The sequence below is a fragment of the Acomys minous genome, assembly GCF_964271855.1.
Source record: "Acomys minous genome assembly, chromosome: 2".
NCBI classification, from domain to species: Eukaryota; Metazoa; Chordata; class Mammalia; order Rodentia; family Muridae; genus Acomys; species Acomys minous.
This window is the reverse complement of record NC_140484.1, coordinates 45,864,479-45,882,225: the sequence shown is the minus strand read 5'-3', so window position 1 is coordinate 45,882,225 and position 17,747 is coordinate 45,864,479. Positions and strand designations below refer to the sequence as shown.

Genomic DNA, 17,747 nt, shown 5'->3' with positions numbered 1-17,747 from the left:
GGTATACGAAGAATGAGTCTAAATGCATGCTTTAACACATCTTGGGTGGTGCCTAGGTTTGCATGTTTGCTTGGCTCTCCAGTTTAGGGCCTGCCAGCTGTCTCCAGGGCCTGTCTGACTATACTACTGGGAAAGCTATCTTTCATGAGCAGTGAATGGCCTGTGTCTCAAACTCTCCAGAGATGTAGGATTCCTGGAGGCTAGGAGTTAAGGTTGGCTTGGTATTTTGTAGGCTAAGGCCAAGGTGAAAACTAGCTTGTGACCCTAACAGGTCAATCCTGGGGAGAAAATGACAATCGCTGAGATATTCAGAGCACATTCCTCAGGCTGAAGTGTAATTTGAACCTAAGCTACTTGAGTTATTAAATACACTTGAAGCTCACATGTCATTTACAAGTACCTACAGATAGTTTGTCTGAACTGTGTAACAACCTGTGAGGTCAGGTATTTGTCATCATTTCCATTTCATAAGTGAGGAACTCAGAAAAAGTGACTTGTCCCAGGTTGGGAACTTAAACTGGCTTTGTTACCCTTTGGGACAAGTTGATACTGGTTTTATCCAAAGAGAGTGAACTGTACAGGAGGAGGGGGATTTTCAGAATCAGATGATCTTGGTCACCAGGTCTCTTGTGGTATGGGTGTGGAAGACAGTTTTGAGATCAGAATGAAAACTTCAGCCCTGTCATATGCTAGAGGAATAAATCTGAACAAATTAATGCCCATTGTCATTTTCCTCATCTGTGAAAGAAGGTAATATCTCAAAGGATTAAATAGCACAAAATAGTGTCAGGTTGTCTAATATGCTAAGTAAATGCATTGTTCTCTTTCCCACTACCTCAACATGCAGTCAGAACCACAAACTCAGCAATTTTATTTTCACCTATGTGGTTTGTCACAACTTAATTCCTACCTCTTAAATAACCAGGAATGGACTCGTCGAGATCTTTCTCAGCTGAAGGTTTGACTGGGAATAAAATATGTGAAATTAAACTAAACCTTCTTCAATTACAGTCTAAGTGACTGAACTACATATTCAGAGTTGCAGAAGCATTTGGTCTGGTGATGTGGGTGCACTCAGCCTTTTTTAGGCTGTCTGTCCCTGGGACTTTTGCCCAGTGGCCTGGCATCATGGAGATTTACCCAGCATGCTTGATCGAGCCTGGCCCTGGCTGAGGATTACATTTCATCTAGTGTTGAAATCACTTGAAATTCCCCTTGTTCATCCAAAGACACATAAATAAAAGAAGCAACTTGTGGTCTTGCTGAGAACTCTATTGTTAGCCATTCTTGCATCTTTTGTGCCCAAAATAGATGGATCCAAGAAATATTCTTTTGTTAAGAATCTCAAGAACATGGATATTCATTTTAAACACCCAACATTCAATTTTTGTTTGTTTGTTTTTTTTGTTTGTTTTTATCCGTGATCATCAGAATTCCTTAAAAGCTTTTGTGGTGAGACTTTTTTTTAAAAGCTGCTTTTCACTTTTGAATGCACTAGCTTTCAGAGGATTTCTATTTGACCATGAAGCTTGAAGTTGAGAGGCCAAACCATTCTCTTTAAGGAATTTCCTGTTCCAAAACCACATGGTATCACTCATACCACAATCAATTGATGTCTCAGCCCCCCTCCCCTTCCCTTTCCTCATTTTGGTGGAAGTCTGCTTTCTATGTGTCCCTAGTTTACCTCTTAATAAAGTAATAAATACGCTGATGCTCTGGTATCCAGTGAGGATCCCAGGACACATTATCAGAAGTCATTTAAAACCACTTTTCAGGTATTTTTCCTCTGGGCAAAGGTCCCAACAGTGTCATTCATTCATTCACTGGCTTTCTTCCACAGCAGCTTGAAACAACAGCAATACCAGTCCTATGATTTTTATACTCTGCATGTTTTATTAAAATAATAACTTTCCTCAATTCCCTGTATCTTAAAGCTGATTTTATTCCATTCTTGGCCTCAGGTTTGTGCTAATTTGTGTTTTTCAAATCATCATCTTGAGAACTTGTTAGGGGCCTCATGCATGCCATTCAGGGAAACAAATTTTCCCTCTTCCGAGAGGGCTTTTTTTGGGAGGCTCTGGGGTAGAATATACATACATACATAAATACGTATGTACATACATACATACATACGTACATACATACATACATACATACATATGGTATAGAGGTGGAGGGGAATGTGAGGGAGGGTGGAGGGGGCTGGGATCAGGCTGCAAAGTGATTAAATAAATAATGAAAGGAAAAATAGCTGAAGAACTGGATTTATAGCTCTTACTATGTAGAATATGATATAAAGGAATAAAAGCTAAAGAAAAATCTCATTGATGTTGTGAATCCTTAAAAACTATACACTTTCAAATGATGGGTCTGGGGTTCAGTGTAGAGTGCTTGCTTACTATGTGAGGCACGGGTTCCTGTCCAACACTGAAACTCACCCCTCCCAAGCCCAGAAAGATCAGTGTTATATGAGCTATGAAAAGAGCCGAACTATGTGTGTCCACAGTATTATTACCTGTATTGTTAAGATACACCTATGACACACATACCCCCCATCCCTCGCTGGAGCTGGGGCTGGCTGACCTAGAACAGAGGTCTTCCAGGCTCTGCTTCCTGAGTGCTGGCATTAATGGTACCATCACATCCAGCTTAGATGGTTTTTGGGTTCAAATTCTCTTACCTACCGAAACATCTCCCCAACTACACTGTTCCCCCCCCCCCCCATTTTCTGAAGGGTTTTTACACATTGCTGTGAGACATATTTTAAACTGGCAACACAATACGGCAAGGTGTTCAGGACTCACTGTTTCTGTGAGCTCCAGGACTCAGCGATCCTGTCTCTTCTCATTCAATATTTGTGCTTTTTTCCTGGTCTCTTTCTACTTGAAATTTATATACATACTTCTTCATACATAACTGAATAAAGTAAGCCAGATTCATTGGTTCCTGAAAATCCTGCAATATGTCATATGTGTGACAAAAACCTCAAAAAGGAGGCATTCACGAAGTAGACAGTTTGTAATCTGTTACTCCTCATAACAAAATTATAGTCACACCCTTCTTCTTCAAACACAAACCTTGTTAATATTCACCTATTAAACGGAAAATGCTGCAAACAGAATGTAAAATAAGCATGAATGAAATATTCATTTCTAAATTTAACAAGAAATTAAGTATCTATACTAAAAATAACAAATGGAATAAAATAAAATAGGCCTTTCATGGTGTTTCTTTAGAGATGGTTACTGCTGTCTAAATTATTTTCAGGAGCCAACTCTGTGCTTCCCTCTTTGAGGTCGGTGTGCAACCTGGGAAGCACACTTGTGCTTTAACTGATCTCTTTCAATTCTTTATAATCCACCCTAGTTTTGGTGGATTACATATACAACTGTATTTTCACAAACATGGCAGGAAGTAGGGTCTGCCTTCCCCCCAAGTTTCCTCAGTGCTTGGCTGAATCCTGCTACATACCTGGAGTTCTGGCCTGTAGGGAACCCCCTATAGGAAAGGATACAAGAGGAGTCACACATCCCACCTCATGTAATTTAGGGAAGTTAGCCCTCCTGACTCATGGTTCATACACAAAGCAAGATGTAATGATCAGACTTGGGTCCTCAATGCAAGCCCTCTTGGGTTTTAAAGATAAAAACAAATAATACTAATAAACTGTGGATTCACAATGCAGCACTAATGCACAGGCCTTACTGCAAATGACCTTCCCCAGGAATGTATCCTTCCATGCCATGTGGTTCTCACAAGAACAATAAAAGCAGCTTTCCTGTGTTTAAGAATTTCTGGCATTCTCCGTGGGGACCAACCAGGCCTCATCCTCCCCTCATGACTAAGCCCAGAGAATGTAAGGTGATGGAGTCCTGTGACTCTTTAACCTGAGTAGCACTTCATCCACTGTCCACGAGCATCTGGCCACATTACCTGTATGACTTGTCTGTTAGCTTGTTATAAACCGACGTTAACGCAATATCTGAGTACACTAGTCATCATTAAGCCAGGCCGTTACTGCACAGCCTTAGCTTTCAAGTATGAAAGCATTTTTTTTCTCAGATATAATCTGAAGATGTGTAGCTGCTGTTCTTTGCTAGGTGCCAGCAACAAATCCTTCCTTTAACATGGCAGGATGCTGCTGACTCCTGAGGATGTGTAGCGAGGGTTATAGGGATAGATTGCAAGACACACCTTCTAACTCTTGAGAGAATGATATAGTTATACAGAATATACAAAGCCTATGGCACACTGCCTCAGCACAGCAATGTTATTTTTATTAGGGTAGTTTGAATGCTGTTAGCCTAGGACTTCCAATATGTTTGTCTCTTCGGAAGTCAACCAGAACTAGTTACAATTTTTCTTCTGCCTATAAAGGCTGTTAAAATGCCTGGAAAGGTTATGTAGTATCAGAAAGGCTAAAAGCACTAAGGTGGAAGGATAGTGCCCTTGTGTCTCTTCTATTACACCTCCAACGCAAAACAAAACAACCTCCCCCTAAAAAGACCCATGTGTACACATATGCACACATCCAGAATAACCCTGTGTATCTGTTCATATGTAGGTCAACTCTACTCGATGAAAACGCCTGTGGCCTAAGGTTTTCAAAAATTGATACCGAGAAAATGAGGGCCCAGAGGAACTACCAATATCCCATGAGGACAGAAAGAGACAGAGGGAAGGGCTAACTGCTACATTTGCTTGTCCTTGGCCCCGTAACGGCTCTCATGTGTTGAGAGTCCCATCTGATGAGAAGAAATGACACGGAGGTCATGGATAGACCTCACAGTCCACTGTGAAAGCTCCTGAAGGACTTTCAAGCCCCACAGCTTCTTTTCGAAGAGGCCACCATCTCCAACAGCCACAGGTGTCCCATCAGCCTCACGTTCAGGGATCTTATGTTCCAGAAGCACCATTAACTCCTCTAGCTGGTAGGCAAAGGCTGAAACTTGGAGCAGAAGAGTATGTATTGCTTGATGGAAGTCACCTTCAGTTGGGGTGAAATGAATTCTCTGGTCTTCTAAAAGCTTAGTCAACATCCCATGGAAGGTACGGTAAGCCTGGAGGTTCTCTTTGAGTCGCTCTGCCTCAGTCATCTCACTCCAGCGATCAGTGCTTGCCACTGGAACACCATCCACAGAGTCCAGGTTGATATTTTTATTTAGGCCCTGATGCTTTACCTGACCAAGGATATAGCAAAACATATGTTCTATTATCATGTGAACTCTTCTCTTCAACCACAAATATAATCTTCACTTCCACAGTCAGTGGTCCACATTGTAAAGAAAGTATCTAGGATGGAAACCCTTCATTTGGGGAGCCATGACCCTACAGCACTGCCTGAATTTCCCTATCTCCAGTGTCCACTCTCAAGGTGGAATCCATCCTTTAGAGTAGGACCTGGCTTGGAAATGGTAACCATTAGTCTCATATCTGGCAAAGCTTTAAAAAAGTTATAGATTCTTAGAGAACTTTATCTGAGGCCTGGAGTGTAACCAGACCTTTAGATGGAGGCCCTTCATGATAAAGTCCAGAACAGTATGGTTAATTTGTTATTTTTATAAGACTCTAGTGAATATTCTAGGGAATCTTGTTGACATATCTATTTAGTCACATGTAGCATATTAAAAAGTAGGTAGCTTATACTATAGAGGAAAATAATACATTTCTTTATGGCTCTTCCTAATCTTATAACCCTTTTATTCCTACATCTCACAAATTCTATGAAGAACCAAAACGTACAAAGCCTGTCTACCCTGGCAAGATTCAGGTAAAAGACATTCAAATAACACATCTTCTCACTTAAGGAGGGACCTGTCTCTTAAACAGCCTGAAGGAAGGTAGTAAGCTGATGCCAAATTTTAGGTGTTGAATATATGAATGACCATTAAGACTACGGGTTTCATAACTGGTTATGAGGTTGGAACAGACAACAGCAGCAAAATAGTCAACTTACATAAGATTCCATAAGGGCAGTCAGGTCTGAACGAATCTTCCTTGCTAGCCAGATAGAGCGGCTGCAGAGGTCCCGGCGGTGAAGGGTCAGAGGTGACTGCTCTGAGAAAGCCATCCCCTAAATCAACTGTCCCAGCAAACAAGTGAGCTGGTTTGCTTCTGTCTTCACTGGTCCAAGTAAGAAATGTGACTCCCACAGACTAAATCCACTGGGCATTCTCTAATGGGATTGTGCACCCCCATCCCCACCCCCTGCCTGACTCAGAGGTGGCAGCAAATTCCTGGCTGTGGATTTTGTGCCTGTGGAATCAAAGAGCCCTTTTAATCGGTCTTTTTTTCCAGTGTCTGCCTCCATCTCTCTCCTCCACTCAGTACTTAGCACTTGTTTTTATGTCATTGTTTTGCTTTTGTACTTAGCAACAAGGTCACTATCACACTAATCCTCATGACACCCACCCCTGCCTAATGTAGTCTGTTATTTACACGTGTAACTTGACTTTATTATTCTGCTTTCTATGCTCATTATATTTAAATTTTTTATAGCCTGGCAAAGTGTAGGGTTATGGAGATAGGTGCCATTTATTAAATGGGTCAGATATTGTGCTACATATTTAAACTTCATTTGATTCTTCAGTAATTCTGGGCTAAATACTTGTATTCTTTGGGGATAATAGTTTTCTCACTTGATATAAGAAATGTCTATCAAATAAACTAATCAAGTCAACTAGATTAATGTTTGTTCACTGGTCTTTGGGTTATTTCCCCACCTCCCACTGACTTTAGTTTCTTTAGGCAGCTCCTGTTTTGTGCAAGAGGCAAAGACTGTGATACAGGTCCTTTGCAGCATCTTTCCATTCCCATCCTTTGTAAAGTTTAGACTTGTTTAAAATTAGCTAAAGGAGTATCTCTAATCTCAACCATGGTGCCTTCCTAGTAGCTACAGGATGTGGAAGAAACTGTTTAGGCCTGTTCTCTCCCAAAGGAAAACACCCAACCCTAACTTCGTAACATTTCTCAGGCAGTTTTACTCAAGTGACAACATGCTTATTTTTCTTCCCTGTCCCAATCATACTCCATGCTTAACAAGGGAATGAACAAGGCTTTGAAATGAAGACAAAAGAGTTAAAAAGTACTTACAGATCTGTCATTCTATGGTACTAACTGGGTGATTGTTAATAACTTTCAACCCCAAATAGGTCAGTGACTGTCCCTATTTCATATCATAGATGTTGCCAAGAAGTTCAAAACTTGCCATTTCAGGAGCAAACTGACATAGGTGAATGATAAATGAGAGATGGCAGCCACAGAACTTGTACCAATGTTAGTCTGTTTTTTCTTTTTTTAAAAGTTAGAACTTGACATAGATTGCTAAATGCAACCAATGTTTTGCCATTATCAGAGTAAACTGTACTTCACAGTATCCTTAGCATGCCCTGGTCACCAAATGCAACACCATTTGGAGTCTGCCAAACACAGAGCTACAAGGCATCTGAGCATTCCACTTCCCAACTCTCAACAAAGAGCAAATAGCAGCATACAAAAGCCTACCCAGGGGGCATCTGTTTTCCTCATTTAGCAGCATCAACTGTTTTACCCTAGGATGACTAACTGGGTACAACCAAGACCGACCAGTTGCTTCCAGGAAGACAACTTTTATTTTTGTCTTTACATAGTTTGAATATAATTACCTAGATTAAGAGGAAACAGGATTTTAAAAGCAAAGTATCCCTTTTATTATATTTTTTTTTACATGTAACTTTTAAACCTAGATCAAGTAACCACCTATCTCTCATCACAGGAAAAGGGTCCTGCACATTTTGACAGGCAAGAGATTTTAGGAAATATAATTGCCCCTTTACAATTTTCTGGTTTTCTTGAGTATGCTGGAAAATTGATAGAAATACAGGTAGGAAACTGGTCCTGCAGGAAGGCTGTAAGACCTCACTTAAGTTGGTGGTATAGTTCATGTTCTTCCTCCAAACAGGTACAAGGGAGGTCCAAGTGCTCTATGCTGATGTTTTCTTTGCTCATCCCCAGGACTCCCAGCCAGTGTCTGACTAAACCTTGTAAAATGTGTTAGGGTCTATCTAATTATGCAAAATATGCTAGCAATCCAAGTTAGGATGCATTAAGTCCCAGAAATTATCACAAGTTGTGAGTAATTGTCTTAACTATATCCATAAAATTTAGAACTGTCAACTGAAGATGACAATATGACTAGTTACTTAAAAGATAACAAAATATGAGTATGAAATATTGACTTTCAAGATTAAAAGGACTCCTTGACAGGACAACTAAATGAGTGGCATGGGAAAAAAGGAAATGGGGATGGGGCTTAGTTTGCTCGTATAGACTATGCTAGTACTTGTTCTCAAAAGGAAAAATATAAAGTTCATTAAAAATATCTTAAAATTTATTGCAAACTGCTACAATAATTTATTGTCAGCAAATGGTAGCTATGAAGATGACCCAGCCCCTTTTACAGTCCACTCCACCCCCAATGAGAGGACAGAAGTTTCTAATTATTAGAACTAGTTGCTTTCGTAAGGAGGGGAATGAGGTACAAAAAAAGAACATCTTTTTTCCCCATCCCAGAAAGAAAAGCTGTTTACAATGCAGTTTGCTTTTCTGTGGGTGGTTCTATCTGATTAGTAACCACTCTTAGTGAAATTTATGGAGACTGTCTAAATATGAAAAACAAAGGATACAGGTAATAGCTGAGAAACAGTATTAAGAGGAACAACTTTGTTGCAGAGCCATTTATAATTACTCTTACAGTATTTTCAAATATACCCAATGCTAACTGCAAGCTCTGTGGGGCAGGAAAGCCTGTTATCATGCCTTCAATCTCCTCACATGGGAGGGGTGGCAAAGTCTGCAACACTCTAGAGGAACAATAATGTGTTTAAGATGGTTCCTGTAGGTGTCTTCCTCCCTGGCATCCCAAATACTGACATAAGTGGGCGTACAGTAAGCGTCTTTCACAGATGACATTTTGTTACTCTCATTTTTGGGAAAAAATTAAGCAGAGAGAATTTGATAAACTCCACAGTTTTAGTGTTTGTGAAAAACAAGCTGTTCCCTGTTTTGTTCTCAGTCAGACTCTTACATTTCTGACAATTGGCCAGGTCTTCAGTGGCAGATTCTGAAGTACACTGGGAGGAACTACACTTCTAATTTTCAAAAAGTTAGGTGAATTAGGGTTTTAGTCTTCTGAGCGGTATAAGCATGTAAAAACACAATCTGCATCTCCCATTGACAGACAGTAATAAACAATCCACAATGCATTAACAACTCCTACTGCAAAGAAAAAAGATAATTTGGGGAAAGCAAAAACATCATCATACAGATTTTCACTTTTGTCTATTGACTTTGTCACTTCTAAAGAAGAAATAAAACAGAACAGTTTACTCTTAACCAAAACTCTAGGTAGGACTCTTAGATTTTGTTCCTTCATGAATGACAGGGTTTGTTCTTCCACTAATGGAGAGCTGGAACGACCAATGACAAAACAAAAACCAAAATCAAAACAAGGAGTTGGAGTTAGGCCACCAGGGAGATATATGCAAAGAAATGGTAAGGACAAAAAGAGAAATTCACAGAAGAAAATCTTTTATGTGATTCAGACCTTGACCTCATCCCCTCAAAATTCTTCTATCTTAATGCTCTTAAAAACTCGAAAGAGCACACTAGTTACCACAAACCTATAAACCTTCCCTAAGGCTTCCAAAAAAAGCACTAGGCTACTGTAGTGATTCTGTCAAGTGCTGAGGACCAGCTTTCTTTAAAGGCCACTAGAGAACTCTGATTTTAGAGGCTGGCTGTGCTTCTTTAACTCTAAGCCTTGCCTTCAAAGTACCTCTTGTAGGAAGGATCCCATGTCAGAATAAGCTACTCTCCCAGCCCCACAAAACATAGCAACAAAGACCCTCCCCCCAAATCAGACTTTCCATTAATAAATAAGGAATCTCAGGTTCCACAACACAAAAACACACATGTTCAAAGTGCAAATTTCTGCCATTAGCCTGGGACTTTTATCACTGACATATAGCCCGTCTTACAGCCACAAAGACTGTATTAGAGGGCAGTCCCCTCTCTCTTGGGAGCCTGCTTCCAAGCAAGTGAGCACCATTAAGAGCCATATGGAGGTTTGGGAGGGGAGACTGAGGTGCTGGGATCCACTGATGGGGAGGGAGGTGGTCCCCATGTATTCTTCCTTCTCCAAACCCAGTGAGTAATGGAAGAAGAGGGGTGCGAGATTCATGCTGTTTTAACAGCATCCTGTTAAGGGGCCCTAAAGTGCCAAGTCAAGCTGCCAGCCTCCAGAAAATAGAATTATATAATATTTGAGGGTAAGTATTGGTTGTTGCAATGGGGAGAAGCCAGAGCCACAGGGCAGTAGTAGTGGAGAAAAGATTTAGATGATAGTAATACACTATTATGAGTTAAAAGCTGATCCAGAGCACATCAAAGTTATAGGTTGGGAAAAGGAGATCTACCAATGAGCAGGAAGTCTGCTGCTGGCTGGAACCAAGTATGCTACTGCTTTTTCGTTGACCTTTCTGATAAAGGCAACATCAATGTTTTAAGGACAAGGGAGCGGAGTTCAGGGAAAGGGGATGGTGTGTGTGTTTGTGTGTGCGTGTGTGTGTGTGTGTGTGTATGTTTGTGGGTGTGGTGTGCGCTATGATCCACAATGCAAAGAGCAGGCCCTTCAGTTATTTTACTAGGTTTTTAAATGCTTTAAATTTTTTTTTGTCCTTTTTATCTTTTAAATACAAAGTCTGCACTGTCCCAGTGCCCAAAGTCTTCCTTTGCACTAAGGTCCAGTAGAGTCTGTATCTTCAATCAGAACCTCTGTGGTAGCACCGAGTATATCCGAGTTCATGACCAGCCCTTCAGTGCCCCCACTGCTGCCACTTCCTACAAAGATCTTGCCGTCAGCCATAAGGCTCACCCGTTCTGTCCCACTGCAATATGATTTCGACATTCCTTCGGCTTCCAGCAGCAGGCACTCTCCAGATGTTGAGTTTCCCAAGGGCTCAGGAAGAAGAGGAAGCCCCTGAGCATCTGCAGGTTGTGTCAGGGGCTCTGGGTTAGTGCCCAAGATATCTGTGCTGGTGATGAGGGCGCCCGCATTGGCTGCCAGAGCTTCTGCAATCAGCACCTCAGGGTGGCTTTTTGCTTTGTGTGCCACTACACTGTCCTTCTTCTCAAATTTTTTGCCACAGATATTGCAAGAAAACTGGTAGAAGGAGTCTGCATCATGTTTCTTCATGTGCCAATTAAGGGATGCCTTCTGTCGACAAGTAAACCCACAGATCTCACATCTAAAGGAAATCCAAAAGGAAATGAATAATCAGGCAGAGAACTCTTAAATCAAGGGCAAGGTGAGAACTGAAAAACTTACATATACAAAATATTTATGAAAGACTAGAAAATCATTAGAAATCTAACTAAAAAAAAGTTTAAGAAGCAGTAAAACAAGCACCATCCACTAGTGAGTGGTCCTACACTCAAGTACAAAGGCAGCACAAAATGGTTTATTTAAAAAACGAGGTTGGGTTGGGTTAGGTGGGAAGTGGTTACGAAAGAATAAATTCTCCAATAAATAAATATATATTAAAAAACAAAAACAAACAAACAAAAAACAGTAAAGCAAAGAAAACGTAACCAAGAGCTCACCAATGAATATCCACTCTTTAAATTAGTAAAAGTAAGTAGCAGTGACTACTGAAATGTTTACAAGGGACATATCTCTAACTGAAAAAAAAAGAAAAAGAAAAAGAAAAAAAAAAAAGCACTTCTACCCAGATGTTGACTAGTAAGTAAATACTCACTGCAACGGCTTCTCGCCCGTGTGAATCATCCGGTGTACTGCCAGATTGTGAGAACTCTTGAAGGCCCGAGCACAATATTCACAGATATAATCCCTCTGATCTAAGAATTAAAGTAATGTTGTTAATGGTCCATTAAGACACCTTCTAAGTACTTTCTGCAGTCTGCAGGTCAACCAGTCTTCTGGCATTCAGTCTACAGCATACAACACTCTTTATAGTGAGGAAATATTTTGAGAAAGCTAAATTTAACACCAATTTTTTTTTCATTTTTAGTCCATACATTCAGTAGCATAAAAGTAAGCTTAAAAAAAAAAAAAACACAAAAAACTCTAGAAGCCAGTATTACTCTAGTACCTAGTACAACTAAAAAAGAAAACAGGCTAGGCTACTATCCCTGACGTACATAGATGTAAAAATTATCAATAAAATACTAGCAAACTCAATACAGACATATACCAAAAGGAAACCCATCATGATCAAGTTGGTTTTACCCCAGAGATACAGGATGATTCAATATCCCTGTAATGTAAGTTAACAGCAAATGGGCTTAAAAACAAACAAATTACCACAAGATCATCTTAATAGACACGCAGAAGTCTTTGACAAATCCAAAATGCTTTTTATCATAAAAAACTAAAGTGTCAGGCTGTTTCAACCTGTGGGCTACGACCCCCTTGAGGGTTGTGTGTCAAACATCCCTTTCACAAGGGTTGCATACCAGATATTTGCATTATTCCTAACAGTAGTAAAATTACAATTATGAATTAGCAACAAAAATAATCTTATGGTTGGGCATCATTACATGAGGAAGTGCAGTAGGAAAGTTGAGAACCATTGTATTAAAGAAAAAGAAATAAAAACAATTGCACAAAATCAGGAAGTATCACAAAAAGATTTTAAGAGACAGAGAGAGGGCTAAGATAGCTACTGTGAGATAGTCTATTCTAAAAAAACAAAAAAACAAAAAACCCAGAGGATACCAGGGGTGTGAGGATCTGGCAGGAGTTCAAGGGAGGAGTAGCATCAAGATATGTTGTTATGAAATTCTCTAAGAATTAATAAAAATATATTTTAGAGGTCTCCGTTAAGGATGTATATCTCACAGGTTTAAGTTACATCATTTTTTATTGTTGTGACCAAGTAACAGACAAGTAACTAGAGAAAGGCATTATTTCATCTCGATAATTCTAAGTTCCCTCACCAAAATAAACCAACAAGCCAATCTATCAATAAATATCAGGAAAGACAGGGCTACCCACTATCCTCACTTCTTTTCAATAGTGCTTGAAACCAGAGGACGAGAGAAGAAAATGAAAAGTATACAAGTAGGGATAAAGGTCAAATATGCCCTATCTAAAGATGATACAATATTATGTATAAGAAAGATCCCCAAAATTTCACCATAAAACTTCTAGAAATGATGAATAATTTCTGTAAAGCTGTAAGATTAAGAAACAAAACCAAAAAACCTAAACCACCACCAAAAATCAAAACCAAAAACTTACAGTAGCCTTTCTATAAATCAAAGAAAGAGATCATGGACAGTCTCAGTCACAGCACCCTTACGGAAATTAAAGTATGTAGGAATAAACCTAAAAATAGAGGTAAACGACCTCAGCAATGAAAACTAAGTCTCTGATTAAAGATAGAGGAATGCACTAGAAAATGTAAAGACCTCCCAAGTATGGATTAGAGTATTATGAAAACAACTGTTTTACCAAGAGACATTTATAGATGTAGCACAATCTGAATGAAAATGCTCACAATATTCTGTTCTTTACATAACCCTAGACGATCCGAGATGGCCAAAGCAATCCTAAACAAAAAGGAAGAATGCTGAAAGAATTAACATTCCACATTTCAAGAGATAACACACACGTAACTACAGCCACCTGACATTCTGTCTAGTATTAAGCAAACGTAACATAAGGTACAGTGATTTTGAAAGAGGAACTTCAACTGAGAAAATGTCCCCCAGTAGAATGGCTTGATGGCTTGAGGTACATTTTCTTTTCTTTAAAAAAAAAAAAAATCATTTTTAAAATTTATTCACATTACATCCTGATTGTTACTCTTCACTTGTATCCTTCCATTACCACCCTCCCCCTCTCTTTTGTTCAAAAGCATGCTGATAAACCATGTTCATTTGCTACAACATCCTCTTTAATTTCTGCCCTGATTTCCTTTGATATACCATGACGTAGAAGTGCAAGCAAAATAAATTCTTTCATCTTCAAGTTCTTTTGGGTCATGGTGTTCATTATAGCAATAAGACACTTTAATTACAAATTATTGAATTATATTTATTTTATTATAAAATTTAGTAATAAGACCTCAATCTGAATCATGAAACTTTGAAAGTGATGGAAGAGAACATAAGATAGAAGTGTAGGAAAGGACTTTCTGAGTCAGGAACCAACAATTACCAAGTCTCATAAAAATCAAAAATCTTTTATACAGCTAAGAAAATAATTGAGGAAAGTAGGAAAGAACCTATGTAAGACTATACATTTGACAAAGGATTATTATCTACAATATATAAAGAACACACACACAAAGCCAAAGAATCAAGAACAACAACAAAATCCATTTAAAAATTGGGCTATGGATCTGAACAGACTTTGTAGAGAATCCTCAAAAGAAAACATAAGTCTGACATATGAATCAGCTATTCCAGTCGTAGACATATGCCCAAAGGAGTTGACATCCTACTCCACAGGCACTTGCTCAGTCATGTTCAACGCTGCTCTACGGTAGTTAGGAAATGGAAACAAACTAAATGTCTTCCAAATGATGAATAAGTAATGTAAATACGGCACATATATACAATGTTCTATTTAGCTGTGAAGAAAAATGAAATCATGAAGTTTGCAAGAACATGGATGGAACTAGAAAATATACTGAGTGGAGACACCTATATGCACAAAGACCTTCTCATTCTCTATCACTTGTGGCTCTTAGCTCCAAATCTTCAGATGTCAGCATCCAAATGGAGTAAACAGGCTAGGCCTAGCATTTAGGAAGTGTTAGCCAGGTCACTCTGAGACTAGCTTGGTCTGCAGTGTGAGTTCTAGGTCAGCTATGGCTACCAAGTAAACCCTGTCTCAAAAGAAAGGTATAAATAAAGAAACAAGAACTTCAATCCCAATTTTACCTACATTCTAGATATTGGATAAATTGGTCAGGATTTTGTAGTAGTTTGAATGAGATTTGCCCCCATAGGTTCATATATTAGGATGTTTGGCTCACAGTTGGTGAAAATGTTGCTGGAGAAGATGTCGCTCCTGCAGGTGGACTTAGAGGTTTCAGAAGCCCAAGCCAAGCAGTCTCTCTTTCTGACTGCAACTTAAGGACCAGATTTAAACTCTGAGCTACTTCTCCAGCACCATGCATGCCTGTCCTCACGAGCCCTAGGATGATAACAAACTAATACTCTGAAACTGTAAGCAATCTTCCAATTACATGTTTTCCTTTAGTCAGAGTTGCACTGGCCTCGGTGTCTCCTTACAACAACATAACAATAGCTGGGACACATGCTAAGTGCATTTTCCATGCATTTTATTTTTTAAAATGTCTTTTTCAGATAGTGGAAGATGTTCACATTAAAAAACAACCTAACATTTAAAAAGCCCAAATAAAAAATATTTTTTCTCTTAGAACAAGCTGATTTATATCTAAAACAGTAAAGACACTGTTTCAGGTTAAATGATATACAGATAATATTTCAAACATATACAAATGCCATTTATATTTCTTTATCTTATTTGTTACCCTGCATCTTCTGCACCATTCAAATATCTCCTCATTCCATTTTAACTCCCTCATTCCAAATTTCCCAGAACTTAAATGAATCTGGCATAGTGTGGAATCAATGACATTAAAGATCCTTGTACTGTTTCTACTTGTTGGCTAGGGAACCAAAGGACAAAGAGATATACTGAATAATTTGTTGAATTAATAACTATACTGTCTATTCTATTTAAAACTACTTGATGCCATCACAGTAAAAATCATGTGTGTGTGTCTCTGTGTGTGTAAGTTAAGTTGCTAACAACATCTATCTTAATCCAATACTCCTTCCCAAATAGCTTTAAAATCAAATGTGACCAGCTAGACATGGTAAGTGGCTTCACTCAGGAGGCTGAGGGATGAGCTATGCTTTTCTTCAAGTTTGAACATACATAGCAATTACTCTGGAGATCTTTTTAATGAATATGCCAAATCATCACATATGAGGAAGGGCTAGCAAAAACCCAAATGATGCCCGTTTGTGTTGTACATTGTACAAGGTCTGAAAATACAGTCCTAATGCTGGAACAATAGCATTATGCAGATGTCCCACTGAAAGTCTTCTTGACAGCCAGCTTTCAGTATTTTAGCTTCAATGGAACACAGCAAATGTAGCTAAGCTACATTTATAAAAGAGATCCACTTCCTTCTCCTTAGCTGGGCTGCCTTGTTAGGGCTCAGTGGGGGTGGATGTGCCTAGTTCTGTGTGACTTGAGGTGGCTAGGTGGGCTGATATTCCTTGGGGGCCTCCCTTTCTCAGAAAAAAAAAAAAAAAAGGAGAGGGAGGAATAGGAGAAGTGAGGATGGGACTGGGAGGAGAGGTCTGAGGGGTCTGGGATCTGGCTGTAATGCAATTTAAACAAAAGGAAAAACAAAGACAACAAAAAACCAAAGGGAATCTGCACGTATTAATTTCCAAAGTGAAGGATAACATTCTGAAATTATATTAACCAAATATAAATATTTGAACCAGAGTGCATTTTTAAGTTTCTTGCCAGGCGGTGGTGGCGCACGCCTTTAATCCTACACTTGGGAGGCAGAGGTAGGTGGATTGCTTTGAGTTCGAGGCCAGCCTGGTCTACAAAGTAAGTCCAGGACAGCCAAGGCTACACAGACAAACCCTGTCTTGAAAGAAAAAAAAAGTTTCTCATAGTAAATTTGTGATGTTTAGTTGGCTGTCAGAAAGATTTTCAGTGGGACAAAACCACAGAGGGAGAACAAAAAGGTAGCATGCATTTAGGGAGCAATCTAGCATCTCCTCCTCTCAGAGATAAAGTATGAAGAAATGGTTGTAGACTGGAGAAATTAAGGCCCAAGAGTTCATATCCCGGTATTTTGTAAGTTCTATATATAGGAACACATGTTATCTCATTTCATCAATCTGTCATATTGGTATCTATAAATTATAGTTAAGAAAAAGTGAAAAGTTAACTTGCCTAAGTGAAGGTATGCACATCACATTAAAAGCTAGGGGAAGGACATATTTTTTCAAGGGAAATTTTTATTCATAGTGCCCAAGACTGAGAAGAGAATATATATAATTATTGAGTGTGAGACATGTCCAATTAGGATTACATACCCTTAACAGGCAACTCAAGTTTAAAGCAGAATTTCGTTCAGATTGTCAGTGGCTATAAATGAGTAAAACTTGAGCCTATTTCAGACTTAACGTTAATCAGCTTCTGTGTCTAGGTTATTTCTATAGAAATTAGCAAACAAGTTCAGTAACTAGATTTTATGATCTCCACACATATTACCATCTGAAGCTATTTAATAGCTAAGCATAAATTAAAGCAAACCTCCTCTTTTATTGTTTAGGCTTTCTTACTAATTTTCATTTGCAGCAAAATTCTGTTAGTTTAACTAGGTGAACATTGATAAACTGCTTAATTCTGCTAAACTGGTTTCTTAGGTATAAGACACAACTTAGTGGTATTGAGTAGACAGACTAGCATGCCTGTATGTAAGTTCACAGTTGACACAGACTGTATACTAAGTAAAAGACCAATACTACCATTAAAAAATAAATTCTCAGAAGTCAAAGAATAGAAATTCTAAAGCTTTAGCTGACCATACTTTGTAATATTCATGTTTGTTTGTTTAAAAATTTAATTTTGCATGTGTATGGTGCATCAGAAGGACTGAGGCTGAAGTCAGCTGTCT

The 17,747-nt window shown here is 38.9% G+C and overlaps 2 protein-coding genes and 1 long non-coding RNA gene across 4 annotated transcripts in view; 1 reads left to right on the top strand and 2 right to left on the bottom strand.

The window, feature by feature from the left end:
* Positions 1–4,256: 4,256 nt before the first annotated feature.
* Positions 4,257–7,441, bottom strand: CNTF (ciliary neurotrophic factor). The gene is made up of 2 exons (XM_084771805.1): positions 5,957–7,441; positions 4,257–5,180 (listed from the first exon to the last, which is right to left on the bottom strand). Exons 1-2 carry the CDS (start codon positions 6,068–6,070, stop codon positions 4,692–4,694), a joined length of 603 nt encoding a protein of 200 aa, XP_084627931.1. The 5' UTR covers positions 6,071–7,441; the 3' UTR covers positions 4,257–4,691.
* A 3,222-nt stretch (positions 7,442–10,663) lies between these two features.
* The window catches only part of ZFP91 (ZFP91 zinc finger protein, atypical E3 ubiquitin ligase), a 30,926-nt gene continuing 23,842 nt past the window's right edge, over positions 10,664–17,747 (bottom strand). For both annotated transcript variants that reach the window (XM_084771764.1, XM_084771763.1), the window contains exons 10-11: positions 11,796–11,895; positions 10,664–11,285 (exon numbers count right to left, since the gene is read on the bottom strand). In XM_084771764.1, coding sequence (XP_084627890.1) covers positions 10,775–11,285; positions 11,796–11,895 — 611 coding nt within the window. In that variant the 3' untranslated portion in view covers positions 10,664–10,774. The remainder of the gene's footprint in view (positions 11,286–11,795; positions 11,896–17,747) is intronic.
* LOC311591968 lies at positions 11,247–17,682 on the top strand. Its single transcript, XR_014777260.1, has 2 exons — positions 11,247–11,345; positions 13,587–17,682. It is a non-coding gene; the product is annotated as an uncharacterized lncRNA (long non-coding RNA).